This window comes from Amphibalanus amphitrite, unplaced genomic scaffold (genome assembly GCF_019059575.1).
Source record: "Amphibalanus amphitrite isolate SeventyFive unplaced genomic scaffold, NRLGWU_Aamphi_draft 000674F_arrow, whole genome shotgun sequence".
Lineage (NCBI taxonomy): Eukaryota > Metazoa > Arthropoda > Thecostraca > Balanomorpha > Balanidae > Amphibalanus > Amphibalanus amphitrite.
The window spans coordinates 134,070-156,280 of record NW_024882168.1 but is presented as its reverse complement, the minus strand read 5'-3'; the positions used below and the strand labels follow the sequence as shown (position 1 = coordinate 156,280).

The 22,211-nt window shown below is 54.1% G+C and overlaps 2 protein-coding genes and 1 long non-coding RNA gene across 7 annotated transcripts in view; 2 read left to right on the top strand and 1 right to left on the bottom strand.

The window, feature by feature from the left end:
- The first annotated feature begins 12 nt into the window (after positions 1 to 12).
- Positions 13 to 2,971, top strand: LOC122364387. Its single transcript, XR_006253546.1, has 4 exons — positions 13 to 151; positions 491 to 677; positions 1,130 to 1,279; positions 1,681 to 2,971. It is a non-coding gene; the product is annotated as an uncharacterized LOC122364387 (long non-coding RNA).
- Positions 2,972 to 3,779: 808 nt separating this feature from the next.
- On the bottom strand, positions 3,780 to 7,394 carry LOC122364405 (dnaJ homolog subfamily C member 16-like). Of its 4 annotated transcripts, XM_043334730.1 has the most exons (3): positions 7,233 to 7,383; positions 6,678 to 6,700; positions 3,780 to 5,154 (listed from the first exon to the last, which is right to left on the bottom strand). In XM_043334730.1, exon 3 carries the CDS (start codon positions 5,111 to 5,113, stop codon positions 4,505 to 4,507), a length of 609 nt encoding a protein of 202 aa, XP_043190665.1. In that variant the 5' UTR covers positions 5,114 to 5,154; positions 6,678 to 6,700; positions 7,233 to 7,383; the 3' UTR covers positions 3,780 to 4,504. The 4 variants fall into 4 exon arrangements, with proteins under 4 accessions (XP_043190665.1, XP_043190664.1, XP_043190663.1 ...); XM_043334729.1 differs by lacking the exon at positions 6,678 to 6,700 and having other exon boundaries at positions 3,780 to 5,144; positions 7,233 to 7,394; XM_043334728.1 differs by lacking the exon at positions 6,678 to 6,700 and having other exon boundaries at positions 3,780 to 5,129; positions 7,233 to 7,370.
- An 806-nt stretch (positions 7,395 to 8,200) lies between these two features.
- Positions 8,201 to 22,211, top strand: part of LOC122364396 (interference hedgehog-like) — a 54,463-nt gene continuing 40,452 nt past the window's right edge. The window contains exons 1-2 of one of the 2 annotated variants that reach the window (XM_043334719.1): positions 8,201 to 8,212; positions 14,713 to 15,093. The gene's annotated coding sequence lies outside the window, so the exon portion shown is untranslated. Of the gene's footprint in view, positions 8,213 to 8,568; positions 8,901 to 14,712; positions 15,094 to 22,211 lie in introns of those variants that run through there. The other variant, XM_043334718.1, reaches the window with a different exon arrangement.

Below are 22,211 nucleotides of genomic sequence, written 5' to 3'. Positions count from 1 at the left end.
CCCCCCCCCCCTCCCCTCCCTAGCTCCAGGTGGGCTCGTCCCCGGCCCGAGTGCTGTCCCTGTATAGAGAGGGCGGCGCTCCGGATACCCCGGCCGGTACCTGGCTGCGAGGGGCGCCGGTGGTCGCAGCACTGGCACGGAGAGCCTACAGGTCAGTAGTTGTCGACTCTGCCCGAAAGCGACAGAGCTGCTGACAGCGTTGATCACCGATCACTTGTGATGTTATCAATGGCGACAGACCGGTAACAGCTCCACTTTCATACGCAATACGCATGTTTAACGAACTTTTTTCTGTACTGCAGCCGATATCGTGTTCAGATGAGATAAGAACATCCAAATTTCCAGAGCACTCTCACTTGGCAGTCTAAATGTTATTGTTTTCCCCCATTTTCCGTATGCACATTTCCCGAATTTTCTCTCTGACATAATTATTGCAGCCGTGCCTTCCTCAAATTCGGTCTCGGTTCCTCACCACCACCTCCCCGTCCAGGTGGTCTGTGAAGTTGGCGCTCGACTCGATCCTGCTGGGCGGGTTCGACTCTGACGACGAGCTCCTGGACACGCTGGAGGAGTACAGCACCGACTGGTACATCGGACTGGACTCGGACCCCGGCTGGCGGCAGGCGGTCCTTCAGCACAAACCGTCACTGTTCTCGCTCGGATATGATGACTCCAGGGTGAGAGGGTGGGGCGAGAGAGGGTCTGGGCTGATATGGTGAGAGGTCAGAGTTTCAGAGTTGGGGGAGGTTAACAGTTCAGAATATCAGGGGTGTGATGGTTAGACGCCAGTTGGTTGAAAGTGTATGCATGTGATGATGATTCGAGTATCACGGGTAATATATTCTGGAGTGAGACTTCAGCTTCATATGCGGGGTAGAGGTGCAGATGATGCGACTTCGTATTTACTTTGCCTCTTTTCCTCGCATTGTTCAACCAAGCGAAGTCTATTCGGATATTCTGTCGTAAATGATGCGTGATAACGGAGCCATGCATGTTGTAAATGCAAATGCCTCACTCTCGGCCATATAATAATTATCCATTCTCCAAACACATACACGTCTCGCAAACGGCGGGCTTCGTGTATGCGTTGCGGGATTTGCGATAACCCCTCCCTTCGCCATCTCCCCAGAACACCTACACGTCGCATCTGCTGAGTCTGGGCGACCAGACTGTCTCGGTGGGCAGTCTGAGCGCCGAGCTGGTCCGAGGAGTCTGGGCCAGTCTGGCGCTGGAGCTGCTGTACGTCACCAATGACGACGAGGAGCGGTACAGCATTCAGGTACGATCGGGTACTGATAACTGTTGCTGACTGGCACAGACAGGTATTATAAATACATGCAGACGCGTACGGACGGGTACGGGCGAGGTAAAGTGCACTTACGACAGCAAGGATACAGGGTAAATAGACGATACCGAGGTTACCACAGACAGCTGCTGTGTGAGGTGCCTATGACCAGTCACCTGTTTGGGTCGTGCGTCTTGTTTGTTGGTGACATTGGTTGCTAATAACCTGGTTCGCAAGACGTTTCAGTCATGCTTGATGGCGTTCCTGAGTCGCCATAGACTAATTCTCCATGTGCTCATGTTTGCACCTCCGAACTCCGAAATTAAGTCCGCCGTTTCCACCCACTATCGCTCCATACTGCCCTTTGTATGACAACGGTCTCTCTGCCCCGACAGGCGCACCCGATGATCCTCCGTAACCTGACCGTGCAGGCGGCCGACCCGCCGCTCGGCTACCCCGTCTTCTCCGGGCCGCCCGTGCGCAGCAGCCACGTGTGAGAACCAGTGAGTGCCGCGGGTGATATCACGTGTGATGACAGTCAGCAGCCACGTGTTATATACGCAGCAGCCACGAGTGAGTGCCACGTGTGATGACCGTTAAAGCCACGAGTGATGTGATGGCCGTCAGGGCCACGTGTGATTTCAACACAGCAGCCACGTGTTGGATATTCACAGCAGCAACGAGTGAGGACCACCGGGATCACGTAGCCACTTATAATGACTGGAGAACCCACGTGAAATACTTGCCACTGCTACGTGTAATAGCTACGTGTGATAATGGCCATCATTGGTAGATGTGGTGAACGAAGAAGTGACACACGATGACCGTCAGTATCACGTCGTGTTATATGATCACATCAGTCACCTGTGATAGCACCAGGGCACCTCGTTGTAAACTGCACTCAGGCTTTTTCGTGATACCGTCCGTGGCTTTAGGTGACGTGTCATATTCAGAACGTGTAATGACCACTAGTTGTGATTATGTAAGATCTCCACTATTGTGATGGCGTGGCGGTGGTACAGGGAAAGGCAGCTGCAGGGAAGGATTGAGGCAGCCACTGCGACGCGCGGGTTTTTCCACGTGCACACTGTGATTTCTCACGCGACGCTTCTCGCATTGTTTCTGTGTGATTCACTTCACTCGCAGGGAATATGGTGACGTTGTTGAGCACTAGTGCGCCTTTGGTCCTGTTGGTAGTTAATGACAACAAGTATTGATCCGAGACCGGCCAGTCGCTAGTCATGCACTTGTTGATGTTCGTACAAAACGTGCCCGCTTGATCTCAAATCTAGTCACTCAGGGCTGAAGCCATGTGAGGGGAGCCCGAATTACACATATCCATTAGTGCACCGCCCACATAATACGATGACGTCATGACGTTCGTAGTTGGTACACGTCACGCCTGATGACGTCATAACTTTGTACACGTCAGCTGATGTTCGTCGGCACGGTTGCTAAATGTCTGTTCACGGAAATTTCGAAAGCGTTCGGCTATGTAAAAAGTTATGTAAAAAGCGCTCGCTGTTCGTGATATTTGTATAATAAGCGCTACAGTTCAACATTGTTGAGAGAGTTGGCTGCCGTTTATTGTCAATAAGCTAGATTACTGAAGTTGAGTGCGTAAGCTTCGCAAATCACCGCGAGCGCGCGATAATTGTGGTCTTCATAGTTTTGTGATCGTGTAAATCAGTGGCGGATCCAGGGGGGGGGGGGGGGCAAAATGGGCATTTGCCCCCCCCCCCCCCAAACGGCATGATTTTAACATTACGCCTATGGACGATGCATGGAAAGAATCGATAAATTTTTATGGTTTGCCCCCCCCCCCCAAACCTCTGAGCTGGATCCGCCTCTGGTGTAAATTGCTAGCGCTCGCCGTTCATACGAAAACAGAAACCTACAGTGATATTACCGTCCAATGTTTCTACAACTTGGTGACATGTAGAACTAGTTGTGCAGTTAGCTCTAGTCAGTAGGTGTTTGCACGCATGCACAAAGTGATACCTCTGTACAAACGAGCGCCATTGGCGGTCCGCTAGCGTCTCCTGTTCTGCGCTGATCTGAGCTGTTGTGTTCACTCGTGGCACGGGCTGACCAATAAGCGTAGGTACATTCGATAGTTATTCGATAGCCTTAATTATTAACATCACTGACAACGAAATGGAATCCCGAGACTTGGCTCGTAAGGTCAAGCTCTGGTCATAGTGAAGAGACGGTCAAATGTTGTGTTGTCTGGCACGCCACCGCTCGGGGGGGGGGGGGGGGGTTGTCTGTCAGTGCGGTCAACGGCGGCTTCAGGGACCGCTGAGAATATGTGTAGGCGTTGTCAGTTGTCACTGTACGGGTTTTGCGTTCGGATATGTGCAATACAAGGTCGCCGGAGTGCGTTAAGTTGATAAAGGTTGATACGGCGAATGGGGGATCGGCAATTTAATCGTTCGTTTCGTACCGTTCGTTCGTTCCAGTCATGAAATAGCTTCCAGACAAAATTACAGTAGAACAAACCGAATATATTTTACGAAAGACTGGCCGCCGTCATTAAGTAAAACACGGGCCGGCATCAGAGGTATTCGACAGCATGCTTCACATGGCACAGGAGCACCGCGCGCGGGAGAAAGACTCTATATAATATCCGCTGAAAACAACCGACCCGCTGGCTGCTGGCAGCTTAGTCCAAAACGTTTCTAAATCGCTCACCGAAGTCAGAAACGGGATCGGGAACGGCTACCACGCAGGTTACAGGCAACAGAGCGCCTTCTTGCAGCTACGGATCTAGTGTGATACTAAACAAATAGCTAATAAACATTCTACAAGGAACTATTTGGTAGCAGGTTGTCTTTAACAATGTCCGATAAGAGTTTGTCAAAGCTCGGTGCGTCAGTCGGCGCGGACCGCGGTTACAAAAACCGTAGCAGTTAGAGCGGGCTCACGGCTAACACACAGCTATAATCTACCTATACATATAGCTCTGACCCGTCATGAGAGGACATTTGTACACTTGCCCGACCCGCGGCTGTGCGCCCAGCAGAGTTCCCACACTCCCCGCAAGAATCCACCTCCCGCCTCCCTGAAAGAATCCACCGGTTCAGACCGCAACAGCCCTTCCCACAGTCCCTGAAAGCATCCACGAGTTCTGGGCATTCACAGCCGGCTGAACAACACGAGTGGCACAGCACCGCGGAGTGCGGAGACGATCTCAGATCGACAGCACAGCCGTAGGTATTAACTACACTGCGTGTGCAGGTGAGCCCGGCCGTCCACGCCCTCCTCCTTGAAGGTGCTGCAGGTGATGGAGCCGTCGTCGGTGTCCCAGCCGCTCTCGGGGAGGCGCAGGCTGCCCCGAGGACGCAGAATCCGGTCCGGCGGCGGCTGGAAGCCCGACACCTGATCCATGCCGACGTAGAACCCGGTGACGACGTTCCCGCTGTCGAAGGAGGGCTGCGCGTCCGGTACCGCCTCGTGCACGGCGCGGAGGTTGTTGAAGACGGGCATCCGTCGGCGGTGGCCGCCGCGCGCGTGGTGGCGTTCCACCATCTCTGGGTAGCGCTCTGCCAGCCCGAGGTTGATGTCAAACATGCCCCTCTGGATTGGATCCGAGAGAACCTCGAAGGCTTGCTGAACCTCGTAGAAGCGCGCCTCTGCCTCTGGAGAGTGGTTCTTGTCTGGGTGGTACAGAACGGCCAGCTTCTTGAACCTTTCTTTGATTTCTCTCTTTGTAGCCTCTCTGTCCAGGCCCATAACTTTATAGTAGTCCTTAAATGCAGCTCCAAGGCTCCTCTGGGTGAGACTCAGTAGATAAATGCAGAGCAGACATCCCATGAAGGTATCCATTGCAACCAAGATGTCACTTGCAAAGTTCAAACTGGCAATATCAGTAGGCGGAACTATGGTCAAGCGTACCCATTTTCGGGAACGCATTTTCGTTCCCATGTTTGGGAACGATAAACCCAAATATGGGAACGCCATGTAGGCATTATTTAAAACAAGAAAAAGAACCGTTAAATGACGTCCAAAAAATATAAAACGATCGTGAACCGCCTGATATTTGTCTCAATATTGTTGGGAAAGAGTTTGATATTGTAAGGCCCATCGTAGTTTCAAATCGTTCCCCTATTTCTAAAGCAGTCCATCATCCGGGCCGCGAGCCCAAATTTGGGAACGCTCTCGTACACTGGCGCTGCAAGCGTTCCTTATTATGGGAACGGCGTACCCAAAATTGGGAACGATTTCACCGACGCCTTTCAGGGGCTCTTTTCATTAACAAGCATCACGTCCAACGCCGCAAATTATTGTTAACGCAACAATCATCAGATGACCTTTCCGGCAAGACCGTCGCATGTTTCGCCCGGTCTTCTGCGCTTTTATTCCCGTCGATCTCGCAGCGGGCACGCCCCCCTCTGCAGGATTACGTAATTCACAACGCTCAGCGATGTTCAACAAGGTCTTCCATACCTATATCCACCGTCCGCGCTGAGGGTGGAGACATGTCAAGCACCTGTCTGTTTATCACCGATAGTTGACGAGTACAAGGAAGTATCCAAAAATGGGAACGCTGAATATGTTACACCCTCAAAACACCTAGTCCCAATGAAAATCTAGTTTTTTCCTTTCTTGATGAGTGTAAGTGGCAAAAGGCCTGGTAGGATGGGCACGAGGAATTATCGAAATCAGCATAAAAATTATAAATAAGCCACACAGAGCGAGCTATATAAGAGAAATTCCCCCAAAACGATCACGCTTAGAAACACGGAAGACAAAAACCACGCTCATGACGCTCCTTATAAAACAACTCTAAACAGCTAGCATTCAAATAAAATATGTCTTTCCGGGATGATAAAATACAGCTGGATAATTTTCAACCGCTTAAACTGAGTTTACAACAGTAGCTCGGTAAATTCACTCACGTTCCACGCGGTCGTCCGCCCCGACACAAAAGTCAACAATATTACCTCGGGACCGTCCGCGTCTTCGCTTGCATTTGTCAGCATCTGGTGTCGATAGTATGAAAGTTCATAACCAGGCGAAAATTATTATACTTTACCTCAAACTAAAAAATGCTTCATTTTCCTTAAAATTGCATGCTAAATGTCGTATAACCCATATTTCCACCATTCTGTCATTTTCAAAAAATCATTAAAAATATCATTCCACGGTCAATTTCCTTGTTCCACGGTCAGATTAAAGATAACTTTATGGAGATTTAGTAGATACTTAAATCAGCGTGCACTTTTTTGAGACGTGATGCACTTTTGAGTTTTAGTGGGAGAACGGCCGAAAAATTGCCTTCCGTTCTCATAAATGGGAACGCCCGTTCCCATATTTGGGAACTCCGTTCCCAAAAATGGGAACGTTCCTATATTTGGGTACTCATGACCATAGTTCCGCCTACTGATATGCAGCCCTGAGAGCAAAAAGTACCTGTGAAGAAAGACCAATTAGTTTAGTCAATATTGGTATCATACATTCACCAGTTCTCACCTATGACACATATTTTGATTTCAATTTGGAAGGTGTCGGCCATGGGCGGTGGATCGCCAGCTCAAGCGGTATATGTCAAGTTTAGGTCCTAACTACAATTGTGGCGCTGTTGATACGAATATGAAACAGCAAAAATTTTAGGTTTTAGGTTAGGTTAGGTTGTAGGTTTGTAGGTTTTAGGTTGTAGGTAGGTAGGTTTGTAGGTTAGGTTAGGTTAGGGTAGGTTTGTAGGTTGTAGGTTGGTAGGTTATAGGTATATAGGTAAGGTTAGGTCAGGTTTGATTATGTTTTTTTCTTTTATTTGCGAGACATGAGTATCATTTTTGGATTCAGGATGTCAAATTATGTAAAAATATGAAAAATTTATCAATGAAATCTTCTTAGGACTTAAACTTGACATTTACCGCTCAAGCTACGAACAGAAAACAGCACGCAGTTTTCCAGCTCCTAGAGAAAGTAGCATACATCTTACCTCACTCAACGGGGCAGACTATGAAATAAATAAACTTCCAGCCGACAGGATCTCTGAAAAACGATCACAATCAGAGCACCACCAGCAACACCCCACTCCACCACACTACTCCGAAAACAGAGCGGGAATTTCACGTGTGCGCCTGACCGACCCCCACCGGACACGATTTGGTAGCCGAGGTCTGTGACGTCAGCCGGGCGTGAAGTTTTCCCTTCACCATAGGCTTCACACACAAACCGGCCGAAGTTCATGCCAGGATAGCCCGGCTTGAAAGTGCAAAAATGATTGAATTTTGCCCTCAATAGATTCATTGCTTCATTTTATAACTAAAAACGTCCGTTATTAGGACTCAATGAAGGTAAAAAGTACTCAAAATCGAAGTTCAAGAAGATGCTGTCCGAGCACAATCTGGTAACATCACGTGACCTCTTTTAAGCAAAATGTATATAATTTAAGGATGTTATTACACGATTGCTGCCTAAAACATCATAAATAATACGCTTGTAACATTTATTGCTTCTGTTTAAGTCATAACATTGCAAAACGCAAAGTTTATCATGGAAGTCACGTGACCAAAGGTATAGCAGGGGTTGGGACAAGCACTCAAAGGATTTCAAGTTTTTTAATTAAATTATATAAGTTTCATGATGAAGTTGATAGAATGTATTTTTTCCGAATGAAATACAAATTTTCGTATGTAAAATATTTTTCTTATGGGCGAAATTCTCCATATAAGAAATGTCAGTGACGTCACCAGGGCTTTACGTGGGCTTTACTCAAAACATCGGACCTACCTGTTTCTTATAGGTATCTTGCGCCTGACCTCGGAAGTAAACAACGTACTGCGCATGCGTATACCAGTCACATGGACGTGGACCAATCAGCGAGCAGCATTCGGATGAATCCAGAAGTGCCCAGAAAATAAAGCGCTACCAAATTAAAACAATTCAGGATAGAATGATTGATCCATTGATCATATGGTGCATGCCTATATTCAGAGTTTAAAATAACGCTTCATATAATTAAATGAGGTTTAATTATCGAGCAACAGGCATGAAAGAGTGCGAGGGGTGCTGTCAGAAAATATTGCAAAGGATTTTTCTAAAGCCCTTCGCAAAATTAAAACAGCCGAAAAAGTTATAGACACCAAACGCCCCAAAGAAGCCCTTCCTATAACACCTGCTGAAAGTTGAAGCATATATGAGATAATTGATGATTTTTAAAGCAAGCTCTTGGCACTTATTTAACTTTTTAGTCCCTCTGTTTTACAGCTCATGACAAATATTTTATTTAGCGGCGGCTACTTGTCAAGAAATGTAGCAGGTGCGGCATGTACGCCTCAACTTCTGGCGCTAAGAGTGTGTTGGCATTGTTTTTGTTTGTTTACTTTTGCTTTGTTATTATTTTCAAATCAGTCCAACTACCTACCTCTTCTTGCCTCATTTTTTAGAGTTCTGTGCATAAAGTAACTGATTTCGCCTACAGAAGTAGAATAACACTCATAGCAAGATTAGTAACAAGTGCGATTTATATGAGGAAATTAATATTTTGATTTGAAGCATAATTGGCATATCAGTAGGTTGATTATCAATATTGAGTCATTGATGCCACCGAAGTCGGTGTTTGCATGACCATAAAACATCAAGTGTCAACTCAATAATTCATAAGGTATGCTAAGATCCTCAGACTCATGATATTGTTTTAATCTAAGCTGAAACTCCAGCCTATTTTGTGTTGAATCTGCGCGAGCTCAACGACTACAATGTAATTGTTTGTTGCAGCTGCACACTTGAAATCTTTTGCTATTCATTTGTATCACTTAAATTATTTGTGTTTTTAAAAAAAGCAAGTGTTCTGTTTAACTCTCATCACTCATGCCATTCCAAATATCCAGGGGACAACAATGCAGCATCTAACTTGGAAATCCATTTCAAATTGAACCAGAGTTCTGCAATCTGTCATGTTTTCAGTTTTATCAGCATGCTGCCAGTTTTCCCATGTTTGAAGGGTGTTTACTGGCCTTTCTTGGCTTTTCATTGATGAACTGAACAGACCATGTAAATTCAACAAGTGAAAAGCCAACAAATGTGAGGAAGTTGGCAGTCTGCTAATGAAAAATTAATTCTAAACAATGAATGATGCCCTAGCATCTGCAAAGAAAGAACCCTAATGGCTAGCAGGGTGTAGCCAAGGGGGGGGGGGGCTAGGGTGGCTTGCCCCCTCCCTCTTGAGGGGATCTAGATTCTAGAATAATTAAATTGTTTGACTGAATTTTGGTTTTTAAAGTCACCTCCCATTTTGCCATTTTTTAGCAGCCTGATACCCATGTGGGTTGTGCAGAACATCAAGCTGTATGTCAAGGACCTTTCCAAGAACTGGCATTTTATGATTATGTTTGGGGGATGGGAGTTGGGACTTGGGACCATGAGGAGCTTGAGACAACTGCAATCTCTGATCTCATTTCACCTCTAACCCTGAATGGAGCACCCTATGACAATTAATTATTTTATTCCTTGAAATGGTTGTGTGCTGATCTGTAATGTGGCGACATCTATCCTTGATGCTTTGCCTTATTGTAATCTGTAGATGCCGCTTCCAGCTGAGGATTTCGCTGGACTAGATTGGGCCGCGAGTCACAACTCACATTGCAAACAACTATCATCTTATATATATATATATATGTGGTATTAATGGCTTTAACTTAGTTTTAGATGAATATTTTTGCAGTTTCTTCTAGTGAAATGAGCTCCAAGCACCAAGATCACCTTGTATGCAATCGAATATAAATCATCTACCCTTCACCTATCGACTTCAATAAAATGCAATAAATGCAATACAGTAAAACCGATAAGATGACCGGGACGTGTTCCTTGACTTATCTCAAGTTAGTAATGTCGCGCTCTCACTCCTGGGATAATTTGTGTACGTCTGCATCGCCGCCGTATTTAATCAGCGTGACGTTTATGATATCGGTCCGTGATCGCGGTATCAGCGATGTCTGTCTGACCGAGCACCAGTTAGCTGTCTGAACTGTCTGTCTGACTGGCTGTCTGGTTTGCTATTCTACTGGACTGTCTGAATTGTCTGCCTGTCTGAGATGTCTGACTTTACTGCCCCACTGAGGAGTTGCTCCAGACTGGCTATTGCACCCGTCACTAGTAGCTGATTCATTGAACTGCGGTACTGCTTCTGAGGAACTGTGGGGTCGGACGAGCTGAAATTTACTTTAGTAATAGAGCTAACTGGACAGAAGTGCCGTATTTATTACCATCCCGCTGTTGTTAAACTTGTCTGTGCTGCAAGGGCATCGGATGGTTCCGGAGCAAGGCTCTGCGATGTCCCGGCGGAGGTTAGACAGGAAATTAAATTGTACGGCGGGATCGGATAATCGCGCTGCATCCTTTTTAGGTGGAAGTAACATGGAGGACTTTTGCAGCTCAATGCTGTTGAGATATGGACCTCAGGAACTTGGTCTTTGGCTAGGGGGTGATCATCTGACGTCTCGTTCACTTACTTCGTTTGTATCTGGTTGTTTTGCCCTTGACGTTTCGCTCCGAGCAAGGAACAACTCTATCACTCCAGGTACCGGAACATGCGGCTTCCTCCTGAATGTTAGACCCGTCACCAACCCGCCGGCCGGACGTCTCAGCGCGCTGTGTCGCCGCCCCGTCCCGGAAACCACCAGCTGTGCCCCTCCCCTCCCCTCCCCTCCGACGCCCAGTCGTTTCCGACAGTTGTCGGTGTCGACGCCTCGCTCCCCGTCTCCTCTGGCTGGCGTCGTGTTGTTTTCTGCCGTCCCCTCCAGACTGTCGCCCCATACCCCAGCCTCGGTCTCCCCTCACAAGGTGTGGGGAGAGGAGAGACGTCTGTTTCTCCCCTCCCTCTCTCTCTCTCTCCCTTTCTCGGACGCTCCTCTCTCCATTTCTTCGTCCACACATTCGTCTGTCGCTGAGCTCGTTGATCGGCTATTTTTCAGCCACCGATTGCTGATAGGAAGATGGGAGGATAGTGATTGTACAGCCGACGAAATAATGCCGGGGGTCGAACATTGCAGTTTGGTGGGACATTAGGTTCTGATATGACGTGTGACGGTGAAGAAAATTGGTTCTTGACAGGTTGACCATGACTTGTTTCGGTTGTTGTTGAGGCTCCTGAGCCTGTTTTTCGTGTTTTCATTGGAGCTACGAGCTTATTTGTTCTAGAAGGGAACCGGGATCTGACATGACACCTCGTTCATGTCTTCCTCCTCTCACTCTCAGTCGGATTCCGTTACTGTCCACTGGTCACATTCTGCACAACTGTTCGCGTCTCTCCGCTAGTTTTTGTTTGCAGTGACACATTCTACACGGCTGTAATACGACAGCGATGCAATTTTTGGCGGTCAATTTTGGCCTGTGGTATTTGTGTCTCTCCAATTGAAGCCTGGATCATCATTAAGTTTCTCTGGAGACTGATTTTTGCATTGTGGCCGCTTATATTTTGTTGTATTCTGTTGTTCGATATTCTGTGACCATTTCATTTTTGTAGCGACAGGCTGGTGTTTCTGTCGAGTCCATATTGCTAGTGACCAGTCAGTAGTTTTGGTGGCAGCGGCAGGATTTGCCTGGGCTGCAACTGGGGTGAGAGTCTGCCAGAGCCGACTGTGAGTGACGTCACTGAGTAGCCCCTCACCTTGTATGACGTCACAGCGTCCCTGGATGTATCTCATCACCTGTCGGCCGTCTGTATTGTCTCCACCGAGCGGTGACATATCATTTGACACCCTCCCAGTCCGTGTATCAGGTGTAGCTACACGTGAAACGGATAGCGAATCGGCGCGACACTCCCGTAACATGTGTCCGTGTTGCACGTGCTCCACAGGGCCCTGTCCGTGTCTCTGTAGGGGCTAAATGAAAACAGATGCACCTGCCAGCGCTCTGATGACGGCCATTTATCACGTTCATTAAATTTAATCAGGTAGCTTGTTGAAGGATTTAGCACGCACGTTTTGGAAGGTGTTGCGCCAAGGCCAGGTCCGACTGCGATTCCGTCTCGTTTTTATCGCTGTGGTCTTTGGTCTGGGACTTAACTCGCCGTTGTCTTGTTCTTCGGCGCGTCTTTGTAAATCGTGATCTGTCGATCACGCCAAAAATAATAGCCCTAATCCTTATCTGTTCGATTCGTGTTCCGTCCAAGGACACTGGGCAGTGTGCACACCACTGAGGACCGGTCAGATTCAGTGCTCGCTCAGGCGGTAAACTCAATAATATTACCATATAAACCGAATAGGCTCATCAGGAGTCGTGTACCGCAACCATTGTAATATCATCCTGCTTGCAATGCATCCGATAAGTTTAATTTTCATGTTTTGATACGGGTGACTGCGGTACGTACCGTTAAGATAACTTTCTAGTTTCTACCTAGTTGCGTTATGAACGGTATAGGAAGTGCCTATTGAATGGAACGATCAGTGAAACTACATTGTCGCTATAAAATAATGCCATTGGGCTTCGTATGGACCTTACCTTACCTTTATTTTGGGCTACTTTCTACCCGCTTCGCCCTAGGCCGGTGATAGGGGCTCGATACATTTCAAAATGTCCCGATGACTATTGTACTCACTTTCCCAGAAGCCAAACAGTCCGCACTCCATCGGGATTTATTGGGGTGTATAAAATCCAGCGGACATTTCAGTCACATTTCTTGTCTCGTATCAGCTGATTGTTCGCCGGAAAGGGCGGCTCGTCAAAGGGAGGGGCAGATTGCGTCTCATGTCGAGCCAAGTTAGTTGGCCCCCTAGCTCTTTGGAATGGAGAGAGCGTCAGCGAGAGCGTTTGTCTTTTAAACTTGAAGAGCAGTTTTCAAGGTCTCCCTCACCACCGCTCACCACTAGTAGCAAAGCCTCCTTCGCCAGCAAACCTATAATTATTGGGCGTGTTTGGGTGCGTATTGGTCCGCTGGTAGTTTTAGAGTGGACCTAGCGGATGTTGTGGCGTGTTTACAGACAGAGATACGGTGACCCTGATCATTTGCGGTGGCCGTGTGGTGAAAACAAGATCGCTGGTATCTTGTTTCGTCAAGACGTGCTGCTGAATCGGTCGTCTGTATTCCATCTTTCCGGTTGTTGATTTTCATATTGCTCGGTGAATGGCGAAACTGTACTCGCTGACGGGTTGTATCCGGTTCGGTGATCTCTGTATTCGACACGCTGCTTCCCGGGTTGTAGCTCTCCACTCACCGAAGATGGCTAGATTGTCGACACACGACAGACTACATGCTAACATTTCCGGACACTGGTGGTCGCGGACAGTCGCCCTTCACTTGCGCAATGTTCCTATCATCGGAATCAGACCGGGTTTGCTTCTCTGCATTCGTTTCTTGCAAGCTGTAAACTGCGCGTCGCTGACTAAAAATTCTGGCGCACCTCTGCTGTTTGTATGTCGGACGTGACGAATCGTCTGCCGGAATTAATCAGACATCAGTTTCTGGATAGTTCAACCACCCACCGGCGCGGCCGTCTGTCCGTATTATTAGTTTGTTTCTCGTCTCCGTGCAGACGGCCGGCCGGGCGTGATGTCTGCTCGGTGAGAACGTCTGCTCTGCTCGCTATCCAGCAATTATCGGCCGCTGGCGGCGGGCACACCGGCGCCCCGGCGGCGGCCGGAGCTCGGCGCGGCTCGGGCCGCCATGGGCGCCGATCACGTAGATCGTGCCCGGCACCGATCGCCGACCGCGGGACGGCACGGAACGCCGCCGGCCTCTCCTGACGGATGGAGAGAAGCGGGCGGGCGGGCGGGCGCGTCTTCGCGAATCGTTACCCACTCCGGGGTGAAACTGTGAGAGAGGGTTGCGGCCCAGAGGGTGTCAGACTTTGGGTCGGGCTGCTGTAGTTTAAAGTCTGTACTGGTTTCTGCTGTTGTGTGACTGTCATGGTTATCACTTCTCTAGTCGTTTTTTGTCATTCAGGATCCACTGTGCAAAACACTCGTCTTATTTGTCCCTCGGTTTAGCTGCGTTGTGTTGTGTTGCTCCCCCTTTCAGGCGCATCCACCACTTCAGTAGCGTGTTTGTTCCCCTGTTGACACTCCCCACTCCCATTACCATCCCTCCCTTCCACCTTCGACCGTCCCCGCCCGTTGCCGGCTGACGGTTGGTGGAGAGCGCGGGGCGCCAATCCCGGCGCGGTCATTACCTTTTCGGGCCGAGCACAAAGGGTGTCGGGCCGGCGCTAGGTGACGCAGCGAATCGCGCGTCCCTCCGCGTGCCAGAAACAAACAGCGCTCTCCTGGCTGTCAGGTGCGTCCGTCCCGTCCCCAGTCCCCACTCCTCCACTCTAACCCTCTCCCGCTGTCCACCTGCCGTAGGCCCGCCCCACCGTACTGCGGGCTGTACGCGCCTCCCTTCCACTCTCTCGTGTGTGTATGCGTGTGTGTCATGTGCGCGTGTGTATGAGTTAATGAGTTAGTGCGATGTCGCTGACAGCGTGCCGGCTATGCTCCAGGCCGAACGGAGCGGCTACATGGACGGAGCCGGCCTCTGAGGTGCGTCCCCCCTCGGGCCGAGACGCCGCGCTCGGCGCCGGCCAATCACAACAGCGGCCGGCTGGGCGGGCGCGCGGCCCGCCGCCGCCGCCGCTAGCGCCGCCAGTTGTTTGAGAAGAGGCGCCGCGGAGGGTGTGTGCCGTGCCGGGTCCGGACGCGACGCAGTGTGTTTGTGTGCGCTCAGAGCCGAGAGTGCGGCTCAGTGAAGCAGACGGTGTGCGGAGAGGAGTGTGGTGATCAGTGGAAGAGATCGCATCCCGTGCCAACTATCTCCACGGAATCTGCACTCGACCGGCGCCGTTCCGTCGCCGTCGGAGAGTCAACACGTGTCCGTTGCTCAGGTACGTGCCGGCAGATCGGCGTTTTTGTCTCACCGCGCCGCTTGTTAGGCGCGCTGCCAGCCGCCGAGGCTGAACGAGGACGGTGGCGGTGGTGCGTGCGCCCTCCGCCCGCTCACGAGGGTGGGTATTTATATTGGAGGGGAGCCGGCGACACGCGTCCCGAGCCGTGTCGCGGGCCGGTGTTTTTACACGGACGGAGTTCAGTGGGAGGGGAGGCCCGTGTCGCTGGTCATAGAACCGCGGTGTTCACGAGTTGTGAGGTGTTGGTCGGGCTACTTTGGCTGCCCTTTTTGAACCAGCTCATGCGCTTAAACTGGGTTGAATCACCGCGGAAATTCCGGAATTCTTAGTGGTTACTGGTCGGCAGACCCATATACGACAACAGAGCTGACGTTTGAATGTTTTGTTCGCTTTATAATCACATTGCTGCACCTTACCGATCAACCTCTCGGGTTACGTAGGAGAAACTGGTGAGGCAAAACTTTCCTTGAATGGTCACCGCCCTGCCACTGGAATGGGCGGCGCTCCACCACCTACCGGCCCTGTCCAGCGTCCTCCTCTCTCTGCACTGGCCAGTGGTGTGCGTCCGACTGCCTGGCGCCTCTCCTCTCCCCTGCCCTCCTCCCGTGTGTGTCTGTCAGGACGGCTCTGGCCGGACTGATAACGCAGGCTGCAGCCGCTGCCCGTCGGTGGTGGGCGCCGCTGCAGCCGCCCCGTCCACCGGCCGTGGCGCAGAGCGGAGGAGAGTGAGGGCGGCCCTGACCCGACCTGACCTCGCGGCTCGCCGGCTGTCGGCACCTCGGGTCCGTGCCTGGCTCGTACTGTACTCCAACGATGAGTGTGGAATATTTTGGGCTATGGAATCAGTGCCATGTAATTTCAATCTGACGCACAGCTCTCATCGGTGTATCTCAATCTCTGTGATTCAGTGTAGCGTTGCAGCGGCGTTGTCTGGTCGTTTTTCGTTAGCCAAACGACAGTTTCACTGCTTCAGTCTCACTGGGAGACTCCACTCCAGTGAAAACCATCATGAGTTGTGGGTACCTCTGTGCGCGGCACACATCAATCAAAGAGAGACGAGAGACGCGCTGGACGGACATATCCGGCGCGGTTCGCAGGACATGGACACCCCGCCGCAGATGTGCGTCCTAACCAGCGGTGTCAGGTGACACATCCTTTTCACAGCTCTGTCATGGCGTGATGAAAGAAAACCCGTTTTTAGTCCTGCCGAGCCGACTCCAAAGAAGCCCGCAGTCCGGTTCTCACACGGATGTACCGTGAGAATAATAAACGCGTTACCGCGTGATGAGTCTGACGCCTAATGCCGCGATGTAATGAATGATAATGATTGGAGTGTCAAAAGAGGCACGTCTAATTTTGGTGATGACTGAGTTTCTCTGCACCAGCAGCCCACAGGTGTGCGGTGCTATGCTGTACGATCTGTGCGATCTATGTTGACTCTGTGTTTCGGCCCTCAGAGCTCTCGTATTAAACATGTCTTGTCCTCGGTGGCCCTCGGCAGTGGTCGTTGAAAGTTGGAGCTCTTCTCTCAGGCGTAATGCGACCTTAGTGGCCTTGGAGTGGTCCTCGCAGCCCTTTGACTCCCAGAGCGTGGTACGGCCTCAGTGGCCCTCCGTAGCGGCTCTCAGTGGCCTTCCATAGCGGCCCTCTGTCCTGCCCTCTACAGCCTGCGCCCCTCCGTTCACCGATCTTCGGCTGCGCCCCAGCACGTCATCACCCGGCCGCCGCGCGGCGTCTCAACAGCGCGGCGCCGGGCTCCGGGCCGGTGATTAGGACCGATTGCCGTCCGCCGCGCAGTGAGCGGGGTCTGTTGGACGCTGACGTCACCTGCTGTATGATGACAGGGGCACAGGGAGTCGGTGTCGGCTGCCGCCGCCGGCGCCGGCGCCGACCGGGGCCGGACGAGGTGCGAGAGACACGCGGACGATTCATCCGCGCCGCCGCCGGACCGACGAACGGACGGACTGAGAGGGGCACAGTGGAGTGGCACTTGACCATGAACGTCTCGGACGAGATTTAACTATATTTCAGATGGTTGTCGTTTTCAGACACGGACTTCGTCATAAGCTAGTTTCAGCTTCCACCGAGACCCATCTTTGACAGTCTCGGTCATTTCTGTTCTCTCTTCTCCCCACTCTATCTTCTGGTTTGCAGGTGTGGCCTCAGCGTTTGCCGTCGTGGCCTCCGCTGTCTTTTTCGTCCTGCCTCGTCACGTGTCCCATCCCGTCTCTCGTCTGATGACCGCGCTATCCCAACGATTGCGGGGGCGTCCGGGATTCACCCTTCTCCCTCATTCATCCCTACCCCATCCCTTGTCCGTGAATCGGCCGATTGAGCGTCATCCGCCGAAAGGTGCGCGCCCGGGGTCTGAGCCAGATAATCCACCTCCCCCGGCGGGCATCGCCAGACCCAATTAGCGCATTCCGAGCTGTTGTGTGGCAGTCCTGGCAGCACATCGGCAGCCGTTCGCTCGGAAGCCCAGCTGATCCGGTGGAATGCCGTCGGTGCGTCGTGGGTGGGGTGGGGTCAAAGGGAGAGGAGTGGAGTTTCAGGAGCGCTCGGAAGCGGTCACGCGGGAGGGAGAGGAGGGGTAACTGCGTCCCGTGGAGCCATTTGTCAGGCGGGAGGGACGGCGCTGACAGGGCCAACAGCCGTGGAGACCCGCGCGGACCCGCGGTATCGCCGCGCGGCGACCAGGGGCGCACTCAGGTGCGTCCCTGGTCGGACTGGACCGCCCCGGCCAGGAGCGTCCGGCGGGGCTGCGATGGGACCTGTGAGCCGCCGGGTGGGACTGTGATGGGACCCCGAGACTGCGCCCTCGGCCGATGGGCGTTGGTTGTTTGTGTGCGCTCAGCCGAGTCGCGCCTGGATCCAGACACGCTCGGTAAAGCGTTTAGCGGCAGGTTTCACACCTCGCGAATGGTCTGACAGCTGAGGGCTGTTCACGGGCACCGCACACTGCTGCGTGCGGTGTGTGCGGAGCGTCCAGCAGGCGTGGGGGTAGGGGATGGGTAGGCGGCTCTGACGTCACGGCTGCGTGCGGTGGACGGTCCGCTGTGGCCAGTCCCGACCGGCCACAGCGGTCGCTGTGTGCGGTGACGGAAGGCTGACGTAGGGACGCAGTGGGAGGAGCTTGGAGGCTGTGTGCGGTCTGACCGCACACAGGGCCCGTGAACAGCCCTCTGGATAAATGACTTCCTCGGGCGGCCGGCTCCTCGCCGCGCCCCGAGCAGAAAGACGAGAGCCGCGCGAGGGCCGCCGAGGTTCGCTCGGCCGCGCGACTCAGCGCATTCCTCACCTCGGCTGGCCTTCGCGCGGCGCCTTCTCTCTCTCCGTCTCTCCCACGGACGGAGAGGCTTTTATGGCGGCCAATCTGTGACGCCTGCTGCCGCTGACCGGTGACTGAGGCCGGCCTGGCGCTGCGGCTGACCCCAGCATGACTCAGGGCCGCTGCGACCGGCACTAAGTTAGACTAGGGAGATTCTCTGGAGGCCAGAGATCGTCACACCTGTCGGCGTGAATCCGTCCTACCCAGTGCTGAATGCCGCTCGACGGCAGCGTCAGTTGCCGTCGGTCATCTTTCGCCGATCAGCACCCACGGACGTGCCGCATGACCGCTCACTCGGCGGCCGTCAGAAAGCACAAATCATCGACGCGCCGCGCTCCGAGTGGCCACCTGCCGCGCGGCGTGCCGATCGGACCGCGGCGCTGCAGCGCGGGCCGGCGCGCTGCCTGTTTATGGCCGGCGTTCATCAGCATGACGAGATACACGGCAAGAGGGTGCCTGCCGGCGGCGTGACCGCCAGATGGGCTCAAGTGGCCGCGGCCGGCGCCATGCGGCTGACGCCGGCCGCGCCAGGTGAGAGACGGGCCGTGGAGGGAGAAGGAATGGCTAAAGACGGGGTCAGTGAGTTTTGAGGAGGTTTGTACTGCCTCTAGGCGCCCGGTTCGGTGGCCGATTCCGTCGTGTCGGCAGTGTTGTGACAGCGCCCAGCCGCCGGATGTGGCTCTGATCGCGGCGTGCTCCCCCGAATTCCTACAGCGCGGCGGATATGCCAGCGCGGCGTGCGGCGGCCGTTCTGAGGCGGATGCGGCGCACCTGCGGCGCCTCAGCCGCCCGCGGCGCCCCGACACCCGCTGGGCGCCCGGGGCGCCGCTGGAGCGCCCGCCAGCCGCATATTCGTCATCGGACTTCTCCCGTGGCGGAGAGGCGGCGGACGCTGCGCTAGGCCGGCCGGCGCGGCCAAGGCTGCCGCTGCCGTCAGCTCTGGGGCCATTCTGTAAATTGCCACGCGCGGTGGGTCTGTGGCTCGGCCCTGCGGGTGGTCTCGGGACCCAGACGGCAGCCGCCGGAGAAACGCCGACTCAGAAGGATGTTACCAGCAGTCAGTAGCGGGCATGGGTTCGAGGTTTCTGAGCGGCGGTAGGTCCGAGGGTCGATACTCGATATAGTGTTGGGCGTTCCTGTGATGTTACTCCGTTCAGGCCTTATACGTCCATCCCTATCGTACCCACCCGGCTGTTCCCTCCCACGCCGGGCCGCTCACCCTCCTCTATCGGCCCTGCTCAGTGCTCAGCTGCCTCCACTCTCCGGCCATGCCTGTTCGTGTTTTCGCCGTGATCCGACGGGAGTGTCCGCCGCTCCGCCGGTATGGCCCGGGGTCAGTGGCTGACCCCGACCCTCCGACCTCAGTGGCGCCGGCCGCGCGCCCCACACCACCGACGGGGAGTCGCCGCCCGCCGCTCGGTGCCACCACCGGGAGAGGGAGGAGAGGTCGGTAGAGCGCCGCCCGGCGCCTGTTTACGCACCCCGGCACGCCGCGCGCCGCCTCCGTCGGCCGTTATCGGCGCCGCCGTCGGCTCTCCGGGACGGCGTCCCTCTCTCCTCTTCATCATCGGCCCGTATCATCTTCCTGTCACGCCGCCTCACCAGCGATGGCGGCGGCGGGCGGCTGCGGAGGTGATGGTGGTAGCTGCTAGACGGGCGGCGCAGCGGTGGTGGTCCCGTGCGCCACTCACTTGTCCCCAGCCACGCACGGGGAACATCGAGAGCGCCAGGAAGGCGCCGGTGGGCGGGCGGCCGGATGCAGACTGTGTTCGGCCCCTCGCGGTGCGCTCTCGAGTGTCGCTCGCCCTGCTGCGGGTAACGGGTCGCGCCCGACGCGGGCGGCGCCGGCCGCGGACCACCGGCGGCGCGGCTGCAGCCTGCGCCGCCATCACGCTCCATCGGCGATGGGCCGTCGTATAATGGACGATGCGCTGATGCCATCGCCGGCACCGGGGCGGGGCGCGACGAGGCGGACACCGGCCGGGCGAGGACCGACCGAAGTCCTGCCCGCTGCGGAGGAACGTGTCCGAACCGAGTAGAGCTGAGAGCCGAGCCAAGCCGAGCCGAGTGGAGTCTCGCTGTAACGGAGCTCCGAGCCGAGAGAAGCCGGAGCTGGCGAGCGTCGCCCGCGGCCGCCGAGATCCGGCTCGTTACGTGATTAGATAGCAGGTCATTATCGACATTGGACGCGGTAATCAGTTTCCAGTCGCGGCCGCCGCAACCCGACCGGTTCGGCCGTCTCTATGACGGTGGTGGGCCGTTTCTCTCAGCATGACCTCGTGACCGGCGCGGCGGGCCGCCGCGCCGGTCTTTGCTCCCCCGGCGGCCGATAGTTACCTCTCTGCCGCGACGGGCCGCCACCGATCAGCGCATCGCTGGTGGTCCATGGAGAGTCGTCTGTCTCCCCCTCTCACTCTGCTAGCCTCTCCACTCCAATAGCTCCTCTCTCCCTCTCTCCCCTATGCCTCTCATCCCTCTCTCGTTCCATCTCCCACTCCTCCCTCTCTCTGTCCACCTCTCTCTCCGCGGCTCATGAATACCGATCTCTCGAGTGAGAGGGGCGGCTGCACGGAACGAAGCGCTAATGGCCGCCCACGGACGGCCGCGCCCTCCTTCCGATGTCTGTCCGCCCTCTCTGGGCGTCCCGCGCCCCTCCCCGCCCTCTCTCGGGCGTCCCCCGCCCTCTCTCCAACGGCTGGCGTCCCTCGATGGCCTCCGGGAGACCCCTGAAACAGTGCGCCTCTGTTCTGGACCCGTCAGCACAAACGCCCTGCGCCACCCGTCCGCTCGTGACATCCGACCGTCCCAGGGTCTGCTGGTCCATTTGTGCGCGTCGAGTTGCGCGTGGCTCGAGCTTCGTGTCACCCGTGTGGCGCGTGTCAGTGTATCCGGTCTTCAGCCGAGGCCATAAATACCCAATTTCTATTGTCCGATCACGTGCGGTCGTGTCAAATCCCAGCGGTCGGCTGTCGGTCCGGTCAGATGAAGGAACCGAGTGTCACCTGTCGGAGTCGCGGCGCGCCGAACGTCGCCGGTCGACCAGCTGCCGGGCGGGGCCGCATAGCGAGCTTTATACGGCACGGAATGGCGGCGCCGGCCGGTGCGTGGGACGTTCTAACGCCTCAGTATGTCCGCTGTGTTGAGAGCGAGGCTGAGGGTGGACAGACATGTATGTGGGGAATGCGAGTGTGCGGCGTATATCCAGAAAACAAACAGCGTCGCTTCATGGAAGCTTTCTGCGCGCTGGCAGGAGGCGTGGAGAACAAACGGTCCTTACTGCGAATGGCTGGTTAAATCCTGACGGACGATGCAGACTGGAGCTGTAACCAGAACAAGTGCATGCAGGGTTGCACGTCTTACATAAACGGTCCTCTGCGTGATGTCAGATTTGTGCGCCGCATAGCGGGCTGGATGAGACGACGCCGTCTACAAAGTTGTGAGTGATTTAGCCTTAGGTATTCTGAACTCACGACATCCTCTCAAACCGGCCCAGGCTAAGCCACCAACAATCAGCAGCATGGTGTGCAATGCCGTCTGTGGTCAAGGGCTCCATTGAGCTGCGTGCTGTGTGCTGTTGTCACCAGCTGCCCCGCCCTGGTCAACCCCCGGTGTTGAGGGTATCAGCTGGACCCGTCACCGCGTCTCCGTCCGTCCGTCTGGCTCGTGCGCCGGCGCCGTGGCCGGCACCGGCGGACGTGCCGTGTCGTTGCAGGCGGTGATGAATGGGGCCTGTCGGGCGGCCACATGGCCCGCGCCGGCGTAATTGAGA